The sequence below is a fragment of the Limanda limanda genome, chromosome 3 (genome assembly GCF_963576545.1).
Source record: "Limanda limanda chromosome 3, fLimLim1.1, whole genome shotgun sequence".
Classification (NCBI taxonomy): Eukaryota; Metazoa; Chordata; class Actinopteri; order Pleuronectiformes; family Pleuronectidae; genus Limanda; species Limanda limanda.
This window is the reverse complement of record NC_083638.1, coordinates 4,713,062-4,729,091: the sequence shown is the minus strand read 5'-3', so window position 1 is coordinate 4,729,091 and position 16,030 is coordinate 4,713,062. Positions and strand designations below refer to the sequence as shown.

The 16,030-nt window shown below is 45.9% G+C and overlaps 1 protein-coding gene across 9 annotated transcripts in view; it reads right to left on the bottom strand.

The window, feature by feature from the left end:
* tle3b (TLE family member 3, transcriptional corepressor b) overlaps window positions 1–14,781 on the bottom strand; it is a 37,679-nt gene extending 22,898 nt beyond the window's left edge. For 2 of the 9 annotated variants that reach the window (XM_061067750.1, XM_061067752.1), the window contains exons 1-8: window positions 14,285–14,781; window positions 13,627–13,867; window positions 12,954–13,054; window positions 12,341–12,404; window positions 10,926–10,970; window positions 5,142–5,204; window positions 3,946–4,050; window positions 562–603 (exon numbers count right to left, since the gene is read on the bottom strand). In XM_061067750.1, coding sequence (XP_060923733.1) covers window positions 562–603; window positions 3,946–4,050; window positions 5,142–5,204; window positions 10,926–10,970; window positions 12,341–12,404; window positions 12,954–13,054; window positions 13,627–13,650 — 444 coding nt within the window. In that variant the 5' untranslated portion in view covers window positions 13,651–13,867; window positions 14,285–14,781. The remainder of the gene's footprint in view (window positions 1–561; window positions 604–3,945; window positions 4,051–5,141; window positions 5,205–10,925; window positions 10,971–12,340; window positions 12,405–12,953; window positions 13,055–13,626; window positions 13,868–14,284) is intronic. The other 7 variants (XM_061067751.1, XM_061067753.1, XM_061067756.1 and 4 more) reach the window with 5 other exon arrangements.
* Between the last annotated feature and the right edge of the window lie 1,249 nt (window positions 14,782–16,030).

Below are 16,030 nucleotides of genomic sequence, written 5' to 3'. Positions count from 1 at the left end.
GATTGACACCAGGGGGTTTTGATGGTTAAAGCAACGTCCTGTCACGTGTCTTGACACCCGAGTAAGACAGATAACACACAACGATGCCAAAAATACAACCCAAACACACCCAAGGTTGTGGTCTTCAAGGGGCATCATCAGCTCCCTTCACAAAGACGTGTGTTAGGCTGCCAGCAAGCAATGCAACAGAGTTTCTCTGGCTACATCCATACTAATACGTTTCTGTTTTGGATCTCCAACCACTTGAGCGTAAATAAATCGCCACTAGCACGTCTGAAAACATGACCATGCCCATTTGCATGCGCTGCACATGTGCGTGTCTGTGAAAACAGAGAGTAGATTGTCTACTCTGCAGTTGGCTGTTACCACACGGTGAGAAGTAAGATAAGGGATTAATATTCACGAACCGATAATTAGGTGGAGCTTTATTTCAAACTAAAATGGGGCCAACAACGCTTTCAAACTTCTCAGTTTTAGGAGATAGGCACTGATGGGTTGTAAAACTAAAACGCAGTAATGTGGATGTAGCCTCTATGTCCCATAACATCCCTGAACACTGACCATGAAGGCTGGATAGGCACTATGAGGCGGCGGCTGCTGCTGCTGGGTCAGAGAAGAGAGGGAGAGATTCAGCCAGAAATTATACAAGCAACAAGCCATGGGTAGTAAATATTATAACTGTTATTTCATCACTTTATCTGTATTTTTCACTTTTTTTTCAGTGATCTTTTGATTATTTTGTTCATAAAAAAAAAAAAGAAAGAAAAGGAGTCTGAGGTGAAGCATTTAGATCACCAAAGATATTCAGAGTGACAACAAAGAAAAAACAACAATATTAACATTTAATCCGGTGGAAGCAGCATTTTACTTGGAAATTAACTGTTTGGGAAAAGGGGAACTGCAAACTGTTGGCAACAAACGTGTGGGATGTAAATGAATCAAACTGCGTATACACACACTCAAACCAGATGGAAATATGACCTTCACATGCAAATTTTTTTTTCACAAAGGAGATCACTGTGAGGAAATGAAGCAGAGTGACATCACAGACAAAACCAGGCAGTGTAAAAGCTGTGCTCTACAGATTAGCATTTGTGCAAGGGTTGGTGATAAGCAGCCCCCCCCCCCACCTGTAACTGACTCGTTAACCATTAACCGAAGCACAATCTCACCCTGTGTGGAAATCATGGAAATGAGACGACAGGCCCCCGACACTTGTCAAATCAAACTCATGTCTCACCTCTGGAGAAACCAGGGCAGGAGCGTGACGCCTGTTTGCATCTGTGTCTTTGTGCTCAGCTCAGTTGGGGTCATAGACAATATTTTTGGGAAATGTATTATATATCAGGCAAACATTGTGTTGACATTTCTAAAAATGAAATTATGGCAGTAACTTCTAGTTTGCTTTGGACAGTGCATCACTTTCATACGTCCTGATGCGAGCTGATGAGAGCAACTAACCATCACAGTGTCAGGTAAATAGATTTACACAAGGACCTAGTTTTGAATTTGCCTTTTCTTTTCACCTCAGGTAGATTTTTATAGAGATTTTATTATATTTCCAATGTTTGTACAAAGGCTTTATTAAAAAATGAAAATGAACATAGGGTTGTGACTTTTTTTGTTAATTCTTTTAAATAAGGCTATGGGAACCGGGATTAAAACGGATACAGAGCCAAAACACTTACGTCTGCAAATGAGAACGGATTGTTATGGACGTAGCCTGAGACTTTACTGACATGTCTCACACCGTGGGGACCTGGAGATTGATCACTTCCCATGTCTTTGCCGTGTGTGTGTGTTTGTTTGTGCATGTGCATCTGGCCCTGCCAACCCTTAATGAAGACAGGGTCACTCCTGTTGGAGACAGTCTCACTGAGCCGGGTTTCAAAAAAAAAAATAGGAAAGGATGGAGGAAATAGGAAGTAATTACCTTGAAAACTGGAGGTTGTGCTCCTGGCTCATTTACCTTAATCGAATTTCGATATCCGCCTCTCATTAGACGTGACCCCCTACCACTGGGACAAGCTAACTGCTAACTAACCTCTGCTACAGAGGGCTAATCAAAAGGGTCAGCTCTCCATCTGGGTCCAAGCTGGCTATTAGAAAGCAGCTAACCTTCTCCCTCTTTTTTAAACAAAAGCAGATGGAAGAAATCTCTAAAAAAACTATTTTTAGCCAGAGTGGAGTTTGTTTGTGTTCAAGGGTTGTGGCTACAATTAAAAGGTCAGGAACGGAATTTTGAAGTGCTCTTTCTAATAAAGTTTAGTTTGCCACAGATGCTCTCAAAGGAAATTTACAAATTAAGGACAATAAACTTTTATTATAAGGATACTGAGTTTAAAGCTTAGAGCTAAAAACCTTATGAACCGGTGAGAATTAGATCAAACATGATGCCACATAGATGTCACATTATTCACATCTTCATTTTGAGTATGATGAGTAGAACCAAAGTAAATAAAAGTGTTCACAACAGTCTTGTCATAATGACTACAGGTAACAAACTGGGAAATTGCAAAGTGCACAGTTACATGCAAATGAGATCCAATATCGACACTAATAGATGGCCAAATTAAAGGAACTACATACCACAGTGTTTGTTAATATCCAGTTTCACTCGTTAATAAAAAAACAATACGTGACAGAAACAAGTAGCCTATTTAGCCTGGCTAAATAACGAGACTTCAACGCCATCAGTGGGGGGGGTAACCATCATGGAGTAATGTGAGCATATGATCTATCACAGGGTTTCTGCAGGTTTCAACAAGTTCAATTTAAGTCTTTCTGAGACCATGATGAATGAAATTTAAGGCTTAAAACGTTAAAGGCAGATACAGTAGATATCCATAGTCTTTCCTACAACCAAGCTGAGTGTGCTGCGATTACTTCTGCCCAGAGTGTTTGTAGGGGATCAGTTATGAGCTCCATGTTGGTCTTAGTTGTAGTTTTATTACAGCATACAAATTTCTGTATCGCTGAGAAAAAAAACTACAATACACTTGATGTTACAAACTACACTTGCTCAAAGAAAATTGCTCTTTAAAGGGCAACAGAAGTTTAATGAATGCAAGCATAATTAAGACAATCTTTACGTGTTTAACACACAATATTTGAACATATTCAAGACTTTTTAATGGCCAAAATTCAGATTATTCAATTTTAGACTTTTGGGAAGACTCTGATTCTCCTGTTCCTCCCACTTTGACGACTTTGCTTGTATGCGACCTGAATCTTTTTTCCACGACACCTCACAAACGGTCGGTGCCTGTGAAGTCCATGCTGCTGTAATCGCTGCTGCAGTCACAATGCTTGTCCTAGCCTGAAAGCTCTAATTCCTCTTGCTATTGGGTCAGAGGCAGAGGTAAGCCTGTTGGCTGGAACCTTTTATGTAATTAAAGTGCAGCCAAAGTGAAACGTGAAAAACACCATGATCTGATCTCAGCCTGGACTGTGTTACTCTGTATCAGATGTTCTTTGACTCCGCCTGAGACGGGGAAAATCAGAGCGGAGCAGCCGTTAGGAACTGCAGCCTATTACCAACAGTCAGTGGAATTACAGCATTGAACACATCGAGAGCACATTACAAACACTGTCAACTCAAATAAAAACATGATAAACCACTGGAGACCGGGGGCAAGTCTGCACGAGGGAGGACCAGGCACGTTGCTAGTTTGTATTCAGCAAGAATGTTCAAATGCCACAGAGAAGAGGAGGAGGAAAGTGGAAGCAGATTAATACACTAAGCTTCTCTTTTTCCCTTTTCACCCCTATTTTCCTCTGGAATCTATTGCCCTTTCCCAGGCTGTCCTTGACATACAACACTTATGCTGAAGCCTGTGAGCGTAATGTAGCTTGCTTGAATAGCCTATATGCCGTTTTCCTCTACGCATGCAGTATTGCCCCCGACCTCGGGTCAAATGAAGGAAGAAGAGGGGGTATACACACAGTGAGAGGCAGATTGGGAAGTCCACGTACCCCGATGATCGCATTCAGCTCAGTCATTGTCACCTGCTTGGCCCGTTCAACAGCTTGAGCCACCTGCTGTTGATGCTGCAGGACACATGAACACACGGATGAGACTCTTGATGGGAAAGCATTCATAACTTAAGACTGATAAAAGACGGCTCACATTCACAAGTCTAGAAAAAGACACTGTAGCTGAGATAAACAGAAATATAATGCACAGAAGTAATTGGAGTAAATGATGCTACAGTCAACTTAACACCCTAAGCATCTGTGGCTCTTTTTCCACGAGTATAAAAACCTGTTAACACCCACTAACATCTGGCTTTCTGTCTGTGATGTTAATGGATACACTCCTAGAACAACTGACTCTGCAGAAACAGGTTTTGTCTCTGGCTCCGATCTTTAGTGATGGCCACATGACACCTGGTGAATGTTCCAGTTTCTGCTTCTTTATTTTGGAAGTCTATGCAATGTTATAACGGACATTGCACTTCAGGGCATTGGTCCATTAATAGCCATGAATGTTTTTTGTACGTTGGGTTTTTAACATCGTGGGAACGACAGCAATTTTTTCTTTATATTTTGAAACGCTGTCAAGTCAGGAGTCAATCGCCTCTTCAGTGGGTTAACTTGGGTGTACAAAAACTGTGTTTACTGGTAATTTTGGTTTAAACATTGTGATCATAGTTAATATATACCAGTCGTATAGAACTCTGTTGTTTAGAAATGGGTATGGACATTTTTAGTTCCCCGCGTGTTTCAACTTGTCTTTGTTCTTCAGATTAAGTCTTTCGATTTGGCAGAACTATCATTTTAAATTTTTTCTACTTTGTTTGGCAGATGGTTAAATAAGGTGGGGACCAAATGGGAGCTGCATGTCTTAATAATTGTGAGTGATAAAACGAATTAACATTTTTATTTGATTTATGATCCCAATACATTAGTTAGTGTGGTTGTGCGGCTGAAACTTGATTCAGTTACATTTCATCATTAAGACATTTGCTGTTTCTGTTGCTATTAAGCAATAATGAATGTCTTGCTTTATCTAATATGTCATTGGGAGGATCTCTGTACAATGAGACACTTTCACAGTTTCCTGTACAGTTACGACACTTGATGAACGGAATGAATCTCATTCACATCCTTTAAATGCTGTTAGCGGGGTTGACACTCACCTCTTGTGACAAGAATGGCATGATCTGAGCCAGAATTGCATTGAGACGTTTGGCAATCTCAGTCTGTAGGCAGAGAGAGAGAGAGAGAGAGAGAGAGAGAGAGAGAGAGAGAGAGAGAGAGAGAGAGAGAGAGAGAACATATTAGAATAATCGTCCTTCAGTGCACTGCATGCCACGGGCAACACTGTAATTAAGCAGTTAAACTACCTATAATACAAAAGGGCTCATGTTTGTGCCCACACACACACACACAAATGTGTCCAGCGTCCATCTGGGTAGACCTTGTATTTCTTAACTAAAATAGGACAGCCTTAGAACAAATCCCCCCCCCCCCCCATCCACCTCCCTCTCTCTCCTGCTTCCATTAGGTCTTATTTCATTAGGAGGCTGAAATATGCTAATACCATCTGGCTGGAGAGACCCTAATGAGGTCCATACTTCATAATTACAGCCCACAGAGAGCAGGGTGGGGAATGCTGAAGCAGACAGGTTAACTCTCCGGCCCGATCTATCAGAGGCATCTTTGGTATCGACCACGGAATATTAGCTGGGAGAGTAAGATGATACCACAGGCCTCGAACAAACACCGAGCACTTTGCTGTGCTCGATTTGGACAAATGGATGTGCTCTGCAGCCCGTCTACTGCGATCGAACGTCCCAAGACATTTTGCCCAAACCCAAACCCATTTCCTTTTCTTTTTTTTTTTTTTATCTGTACTTTCCACAGAGAGAGGGGCGGCATAAAAACGAGGCACACAAAAGTAGAATAAGGATAAAGGACAAGGGCTGGTGGTGGTGGTGGGCTGTGTGGGAGTGATGAATGGTGAAGGGAAACCCTCTGATTCGACACTAAGGTAATGTGGTTTGACTGAACTGAGGGAGGTGAACTAATTGATTCTGAGAGATTAGGGGTGGAAGCCCAGCAGGTGTGTGTGGGGTGAAGAGGTCTTTCCCGCCCGTTTTATACGCTGCTGCATTCCACTCGTTTTCTCCCTCAACCTTGTTTGACTGTGAAAGGGGGGGGGGAGGGAGGGAGGGAGGAGAAAGCAAGTGAAAAGGAGAGGGAGGGGCCGGTAGCCTTTTTGCACAACGTCTGTGTCACTCTGTCCATTTTTGGAGGAGGTGAGACAGGAAAAGGAGGACAGAAGAGGAGAGGGACAGATCCGTACTGGCCTGTCAGGAACTATCTCACAACCTCCTGCTTGACCTTAGACACACTCTGCTTTCTCTCTCCATCCCCCCCCCCACCTTCCTTCTCCAAACCCTTCTTCACACCCCACCATGCTAATCTCCACTACTCTCCTCTCTGCCCTCCCTCCCTCCTTCCTCCTTCCTCCCCCTCTTCCTCTCCCATCTTCCCCCTCCTCTGTTGCTGGGGCAACGCTATCTGGCACGGCTGATCGTTATGTAAATTGGGTTGGGGCCCTGACCAGAACAGCCTGTAAAATCATATTAGGCGCAGCACAGAGGCAGGTCATTAAATTGAATTTTCGGCCTGTCGATCTGATCGGCACGGGAAATTAATGAGGGATAACTGGGAGTGGGGAAGAGGCTGCACGGGGGGGGGGGACGCATAGAGAGAGAGAGAGAGAGGGAGGGAGGGAGAGAGCTCTATGGAGACTCATAAACCATCGTCATTAGCGGGGGCTGGATACAATGCCACACAGTAGGATTAGATTGTTTCAGTATCACACCACTTCTCTGGAAATGGCTGCAAGGGGAGCCACATGGGGCTGGTAGGAAACAGTGGTATGCTGATACACTCGGCTATTAGAACAACAACATTGCAAACCCTCACCGCAAACCAATTCCCGACGAAAAGCCGTCTGATTGTTCGCAGCAAATCATCACTCCGGAGACATCACTTAAAAGCCAAAAGCATTTGTGGAATGCAGGTACACTGTGGTAGAAACACAGGTTTCACTCAGCGGTTTCATTCTGAAAGAGGAGCTGCAGCACCAGGTGTTTTCAGGAGCCGAGGCCACGCCGAGTCGGGTCCGGGCTTCTTTAAAGGTTGAATGTTCCCCGACCCTCTGGAATTCCTTTGAAAATTCCCCCCCAAAGTAAAATGATTGCTTTGAAGACAGGAAATAAAACAATAGAGCAGACATCCTGTTTGAGCTCTGACTACTGTCGTGCTGATGTTGGACTTTTTTGATGTTTGGTCATTTCTCAGCAACACTTTCAGGAGAACAGGAGGCCGAACATGACTGACGCACCAACCTGAGAGAGCGACAGTCAAACCTCTCGACTGAATCACCATCATCAGCTACATCTTGTCCTTGCCTTTCAGATTTAGTCACTCCGCTCTGTTCAGGCACAGTTCACACATGTGCTGGAGACCAAATGGACACATGGCTTATTCAAATGAACTTTCGACAGCTAAACTGAAGGCGAAAAATACCGATAACACATCACATCGAATGACTTGCAGCATTCCTCGGTGACTCCCAACTTTAATTTGGAGGCACTGTTTTTCACAGAGCTTTTAGTTCAGAGACAGCCACTGGAAAGAGTTTATTGACACTTAAAGCCAGTGAAAACAGAAGCCTTTAAACCAGCAGAAGCTTTTCACTGCAGCTCCACAATTACAGGTACTCAGGGTTCTCTAGTAGCACCAGAGCTTGGAGAGGCTCTCTCTCTCTCTCCCTCTCTCTCTCTCTCCCCACTGCATCCCTCTGTCTATGGGGCGCTGAAAGCCATTTGGCTGTTTGTCGCTCCAGGCATTAGCCCCCGAGTGGAGAGCACAGAGTCTCTGACGAGGTTTCAATTGGCGAGGAAAACAAGTGGCATATGATGGGAGGAGGGCAGAGATGGCTGTTTGGGAATTATCTTCTCAGCCGGAGCAGAGGAAGAAAGAGGCACTTAGAGGTATCTGGTTCATTACAAATGCATGGGAGAATATTTTTGCATGTGCATGTCGTTCTATTTTGAGCTGGTACACGTAGAAATGAAGTGACATCCTCTTCTGCAGGGGGGGAGCAAGTGGAAAAAATGGGACGTTTTCCAACAGATTGCGTTCGATTTCACTAAGAGCTCAAATCCTAGTGACATGCACAATATTTCTTGTTTTGAATTATGCAAATGCACCGACACACAAGTATTTACTTCCATTTCACCACATCAACAGAGACACACAAAACCCCATCATCAGCTGGTTGAGTACACACTCACACGGCCAGACACTAATTGTGTAACTCTGTTCTACCAGCCCCCTCTAGCCCGGCTATCAAAATAAAGCGTGTCTCACAGCCTCCAGTAACCTCGTCAACCTCCCTTGAGAGACTGTGTGTGTTCTCATAGTCAGTTTGTTTTGGCTTAGAGAGAGGTCGGCCATCATCACCTTGGCAAACAATTCCAGGAATCCACTATAAATTATTCATTTGCACAAGCTCTCTTTCTCCCTCCCCCTGTTCCTCATTTCATCCTCATCCCTCCATCCAGGAAACGGACATGACTCCTTGATGAGGCGCTTTCTCGGTTTCCCTCATTCAGTCGACGAGGTGAGAAAATGGGTATTAATAACACGATTAACAAAATGGCTACCCAAAGGTAAAACAAAAAATATGCATATTAAGGAATATGATCAATTGATGGTTAATTGCCTGGATTGATGTTTTTTTCTACTCGTGTTCCCTTTGCTTTCATTTCACCAGAGAGAGCTGAAATCAAAACGAGATAAACCGGGACCACAACAGAGAGGAGAGGGAGTGAAAAACAAAGCAACCCCACCCCCCCACACCACACCACCACCACCACCACCACAAAGTCAGCAGGGCACGTTGCTGAGGCAGGCTAATGAGCTGCGCTAATTAAAATCACTTATTGACAGCAAGCGAGGGTGATTACCTCCACCCGGCACTCTTTGCCATCATAAGAGACACTGTCAAAACAAATTACCCCCCCCCCCCCAGCAGCCACACAGATCCCTGTGCTGGCAAAACCATTCAGATCAGCAGGAAGCTGTGTCTGTCGGAACTTGAATTACTATGTTTGTGTAAAGTCACAACTGGTGTTACCATGTTAGGGATGCGAGTATTTATTTATATGCACGTGTGTGTGTGTGTGTGTGTGTGTGTGTGTGTGTGTGTGTGTGCCCATTCCCTGGCTTTTCAATCCTGATTTGTAGCTATAACACAAAACGAGTTTATCGTGTCTTTTTTCTCCCTGCAATAAATCTTCTTCACAAGCAGAGTAATATGCCTGCCTGCATCCAATAATCCAGCCCACCTCTCTTCCTACCAATAACAGGGACGGCTATGGGCTGTCGGTTTACCTCTCGCTGATGTCATCAAAAACACTCGCTCACCGGGGATGGGGAAGAGAGAGGGAGAGAGGGAGGGAGAGAGGTGGCAGGAATCATGCATTATTCACAGGACTCCGGGTCGACTTCACCGGGCTTATTGATAAACAAAGAAGATGCACGGGAGAGGACTTGTCGATTAAACCCGTTTACCCCGAAGCCTCTCACTCCTCTCCTCCTGTTTCCATCGCTCCTGTTTGCCAGCTTGTCTCATCCACTGCCACCAGCATCAACACACAACAACCAGCTTCACCCCCCACCCCCACCCAGCAGCGCCCGAGCCTCCTTGTTGCTGATAAGTGCCTGACAGAAAACGCTCAAGAATGGGGAAGGGGGGGGGTTGAGTCGCAGCGAGCTCCGTGAAAAACACAAAACACACCTACTTAGCACACATAGCAGCACCACACACATACCCACTGCCTACAAAAAAACATCTACACCTGATGAATTGTGCGGCGTGCTGCTGTTCCAACTGGGCCACCCCCTCCCACCGACGCCATTAACCTTCTGGATCTGAGGGGCCATGACGCCTCCGCCCCCACCTCTCGGTCTCGCCTTCTCCCTCTCTGACAGACCCCCACTTTCATACATCATATCAAACAGCTAATGACACGAGGGCCATCATTCACATCACTCCATCGGGGTGGCAGGGGGGGGATAATGAAAAGACATAAGGGCACCAGGAGGAGGTAGGAGAGGAGAACTGAGGAGGAGCGAGGGGAACAGAGAGCTTCAGGGAATCTGAGGGAATGGATATGTACGTGTCAAAGATAAGAGGGACATCGTGAAATAGTTTCAATCTATTTTTCTACTTTTAAATAAACAAGATTATGCTAAGACAAAAGAAAACTACAGTTAAAATGATTTTATCGCCTCCAGTCTACTGATGCTGAATCCATTGGACTACGTTTTAGTCTTTGAATGCATCACTCTTACTACTTTTGCATCATAAAACGTCATTAAACAAAAACATATTAATATGGATGTAGCCTGAAACTACTCATTGGGGGGGGGGGGGGGGGGGTGGTATTTGAGCCCTGTTCACCAGGAGAAGTCTCTCCACTGCAGCGTGATGCCCAGTGCTGGGTGGCAGCTGAACTAATGAGCTTTTAGCCCAGCTGGCACTGGGGAGGCAGACACACAATGGTGCAGACATGTCTCCGCACACACACACACAGACAGAAGGACAAACCACACAAAACCACATTCTCTCAGACTGTCTGCCAAATACTTCACTTTAATCTTATCAAACCATCCCCATCAGGCAACGCGCCCTTCGTGTTGTTTAGCCTGTCAGCATTTTCACTACAGGAAGCCGGGATGTGTTTCCCTCCTAATGGCATTTAAGGATGAGGGCAGAAACTGAGGTCAGCGATGTGTGTGTTAGTACTTAGTAGGTGTGTTTATATTCCTCAATCACTGAGCGGAAAAAACAGCAGTGTTTTGGATTCACACAGACCATCTCTGATATGGCTACATACCTGTTTGTGCATCTCAATGTTGAGCCCATAGGACATCTCGTAGTACTGTAAAACAGAAGAGAAAAAATTCAAAACATGTTCCCAAACACATTTTAATTTGTACATTGAACCAAAGACGTAATTAGAGGCAAGATGTGCCGCTGCATGTACAACACAAAAAAGGAATCTGACTTTTGTGGACTGAGGAACAGAGAATGTGAGAGCATCAAAGCTAAAAACCGTGGTGGTGACATGAACAACAAAAGAGAAGTCAACTATATGTTCCAGCACTCGAGTGAAAGTTTAAAAAAAACCCACAATGACTGATTGACCAAAGAGGTGGAAAACGTCATGTTCTTTCTGCAAACAGACGATTGGCTACAAGCTAATGCTATTATTGAAAACAACATTATCTGCTGCCTGGTGCCAAAAGCTTGTGAGTCCACCACCACCAGATACAAACTGAGACTCAATAGTTTGTCTTGTTTATCTAACGCACACTAAACAGTTTCCATTTTTTTTACAGCTACTCCCACCACCTTCTGCTTTCTCAGAAGGAAAATAATATTTAACAAACGTACTGTTGCGCTTGGTTAAAGTAATTCCTTGCATGCACAAACAAGATAAGCTCGCATGTACACAAACTACGGGTGAGCTCTTAGCCACATCACCTGTAAGATAAAGGCTGATCTGTTTTTCCGTGCACACAATGCAGCTTTTTCCGGTATCAGAAATAACCTTTGAGTTGAGATTTCCTTGCACAGATTTCATTCTCTCCATCTGATCACCGGGGAGCCCCATGAACTGAATGTAATACGATTTAATTGCAGTTTTTTTAGCCGTTTTGCATTAAACCTGCCACGCCGCTTTGATGGAAATCAAACACCTATCAGGAGAAAAACGCCCCGGCCCTCAGAAAAGCACTCTGTTATCTTTATGGTTGGAGAAAAAAGACATAAGTCACCTAATATCTACGAACCCCTGGGTGTGTCTAAAGTGTCTGAACGAGCGCACGGTTCAACTTAGGAGAATTTAAAAGAGAAAAAAGAAAAAGAGTCCAGGAAACCCTGTGATTCATGTGCAGAGCCAGCAGACCAGTCATTAACCCCCAGTGGGTCACGGTGGGTGTGTTAGGGAGGGGCGGCGGAGGGTCATAAAGAGGACCCCTGAGCCAGAGCCACGGGGAGGGGGGGTCGTCACACCACACAATCAATAGTTGGACATTTGACCCCATGCTGGAGTCTCGGCTGCCTCTCCTCACACCCCCCCACCCTCCACCTCCTTATCCAATGAAAACACAGGTGTGAGTCAACAGCCGCGAGCAGGAACAGACGCTAACACGCCGGGCGCTGCACCACATGTGACTGTTCACCTGAGGCCGAAAGGGAGGATGTGCTAGTAAATCAGATTCACGGCTTCATGAGGATCGCTCTTACCATGACGTAGTGACGCTGCATCTCCGTCTTCTCATTGGCCAGTTTGTCGTACTCCACTTTAAGGCTGAAGGAAAGAAGGAAAGAAGCGTTTAATTTCAACACAGTGGACACACTGATTTATGGACATGAGAAAAACTAAATATGGAACATAAGATACGTTTGTGTTTCATTCGTGTAGAGTTGTTGAGAAATGATATGGACGTGAAAAAGATAAGAGGGACATCGTGAAATAGTCTATTTTTCTACTTTTAAATAAACAAGATTATGCTAAGACAAAAGAAAACTACAGTTATGGTTTTTATGGCCTACAGTCTACTGATGCTGAATCCACGAGACTACGTTTTAGTCTTTGAATGCATCACTCTTACTACTTTTGCATCATAAAACGTCATAAAACTAAAAACGTATAAGTATGGATGTAGCCTGAAACTACTCATTGGGGGGGGGGGGTGTGGTGGTATTTGAGCCCTGTTCACCAGGAGAAGTCTTGTGTTTTTGTGTTTCGTTCGTGTAGAGTTGGTTGAGCGAAGTGGAACTAAACAAGAGGCAGCTTCCTCTTCCTATTCTTTCCAGGAAGACAGCGTTGTTTACCGGGCGGGGGGGCAATCCTTACCTGTGGTACTGGGCCTGCAGGAACTGGAACTCGTCTTTGATCCGGTCGCAGGACTCGGCCACGGTGAACTTGAAGCCAGGCTGCCCCGGCTGATGAGGTGCCTGGAAAAGTGCAAGGGTTGGGAAATACCACAGGTGTAAGTAGCGGCCATCACAGCCCCGGATAATAGCCTCATCTGTCTCTCTCCCTTTCTTTCTCTCTCTCTCTATGGTTTGTCCTCACATTTCCCCTGAGCCCTGAATGGTAGCGGAGGATGATGGAGCCGCTTTCACTCAACAACATGTGCCATGATGACAAGAGAGGAGGAGGGTCACTCCTTCATCCAGCCTCTCAGTAATGTTACACACACATTGAGAAGAGGAGGAGGAACACTTTAAAATCAACACACAGTTGTGGGTGTGTGCTGTGCAACAAGCACACAATTAACCTTGTCGCACTACAAAACATGCAGCAACGGCAACAAGAAGAGGAATTTAAGTTTGTTTCTATATGATCTGCTGTGGATAATAAAACACGATCTCCCAGTTCCAGCGGTGCAGAGCATGAAGGTGTGGATCAGCAGCTCCTCTCTTTCTCTCTTATTCTCTCTCTCTCTGTGACGAGCTAATGAGGCTGTTGTGCAGGGCGGTGCGGTTGCATCAATTCACAGTGACAGACAAAGACAGCTACTTACCGGATGCCGGCCTTGTGGATACATGTCGGCTCCTTAACACGATATAATCTGCGTGGTTTCTCTCTCTCTCTCCCAGTGAAGGTGCGGGAAAATCACCGCCACCACCTCCTCCTCCCCCTCCCCCGCACACGCACGATGGCGGCGGCGGCGGACAAAGCCTTGTTCTCGGCTTCGAGGCGGCGCCACCCCCCCTCCTCTCCTCTAGGACCTGGATCTGGATCGCGATCACCTGGTTCCGGACCTGGACACACACACAGAGACACGGGTTCACACACAGCAGCTGAGGAACCGGGACTCCTCCTCCGACAACACGAAGACAAACTTAAAACCTATTAAAAAAAAAACAAAAAAAACTTAAAAGTAAATGGGGGTAAAAATCTAGAAAAGAACTAATGGCAGCGAAACGAGTAAATCCCCCAAAAGTTGAGATGGTTTGATCCCAGCGGGTTTTCAAGTAAAATCTATGTCTTCCACGAACAGGAGCACACACACACACACACACACACGCAGACTCACACACACACATACACGGGGAGTGGGGGGGTGTTTCGGTGTCCGGGAAGATCAGAAAACAAGGAGCCGCTGCCATGAAGCCACAACACCTCCACCTCCTTCACCTCCTCCTCCACCTCCTCCTCCCGCCTCGCTCCGTGTTTACCTTTGTCTCAGGTACCGAAAAATAATCCAGACACGAAACTTAATATCCTCTAGAAAGGGAGCTGGAGAAACAAAAATGTCCGTCTCCGCGTCTCTTTCTTCTTCTTCTTCTTCTGGTCCTTTTCCTCCTCCTGCTGCTCCTTGCTCCTCCGGGGAGTCGGTGACCCGCGGCGGGGAAGAGCCGAGCGGGGAAGAGCCTCGGAAGCTCCGTCCGGCTGAGACGTCTCGGAACAGCCTCGGACGGAAGAGCCGCTCGGTCGCAGGAAGAGCGAGCTGTTCCCCCCGCGGACAAGTTGTCAGAAAGCGGGTGTCCTCGGTCCTCCGGGTGTCCTGGTCCTTCCGGTGTCCTCGGTCCTCCGGGTGTCCTCGGTCCTTCCGGTGTCCTCGGTCCTCCCGGTGTCTTCCTCGACGCTTTCTGAGAGAAGATGTCGTCCAGGTCTCGAGCTCGTCCCAGCTTCCTCCGCCGCTCGTTACCACACACACACTGCTGCCCGGCACGAGGAGCCCCACAGCCCAGCAGCCAATCAGCGGGCTCGGCGGCGGCAGCCAATCGCGGCGCGGCGCTCCCACGTGGGGACCACCTCTCCCGATTGGCCAACAATCCGTGACCTCACTCACTCACACCCTTCCCCTCCCTTCCTCCACCACCACCACCTCCCATTCGCCATTTTGGATCTGCAGCTTCTTCAAATAACCATCACTTCTGGAGGCTCGCGTTGCATCTGTGCATTCAGTTTCATCAACACACACTTTACAAGAGACTTCCGGTTTCATTCAAGACGTAGAAATGACGCAAGAGAGAGTTGTATGCATCTTAACCATGAGCTTTTAATATGTTGTTCACATGTGAGGGAATCACACGTGAAGCTGGTCTGGAGCAACTGTGCACATCTAGAGTTTGTTCCATCAATAAAGTTGAGATGATTCAAACCCAAGACATGTTTCTTTCAAGAGGAATAACATTGTGAGAGCTCTAGAGAGGATCCATTGTGTTAATATGAGATTTAAATGTGTTTGAAATGAGATCAGATCTGATCCGGAGCTCGTCTGGGGTTTGAAAATCCAGAAAATACAACTTTCTGCTCTCAGGTCAAATATCTAGAAAAAGGAAATGTGATCCTGAGAGGAAGGAGGTCGTGGAAATGTTCCTTCAAGAGCCTTCGTGTTCTTTGAAGGACAAGAATGGATCTAGATGTTTGTAACCAGACCTAGAGCACCTACACTTCTTCATCTTCATCTTCATCATAAGCATCTCAATCATCATCTTCATCAGCATCTTCATCATCTTCATCAGCATCTTAATCATCATCTTCATCAGCATCTTTATTTTCATCTTTATCAGCCTCTTCTTCTTCATCTCCATCAACAGCAGAATCTTCTTCATCATCATTATCTTAATCATCATCAACATCATCTTTATTATCACTATCTTAAATCATCATCATCTTCATCACTTCCTCTTCATCAGCAGGTAAACTACCACCCGTCTGTGCTCCAGGATTTCAGCCTATCACGTGTTGCCGGCTGCAACCCGGTCCCCACGTGGGTCCAGCCCGCCTCCTCTCCCTCCTCTCCCTCCCTCCTCTCCCTCCCTCGCTCCTCCTCCAGCCAATGGCGGGGCCGCTGTCTCCCTGCGCGGCCTGTGATTGGCCGAGCGCCGTGGAAGCTGTCAGTCAGGAGCCCGGCGTGTCAATTAAAGCCACGTTGGTCCCGGGCGCTGACAAATGGCTGCGCTTCTCCCTCCTGC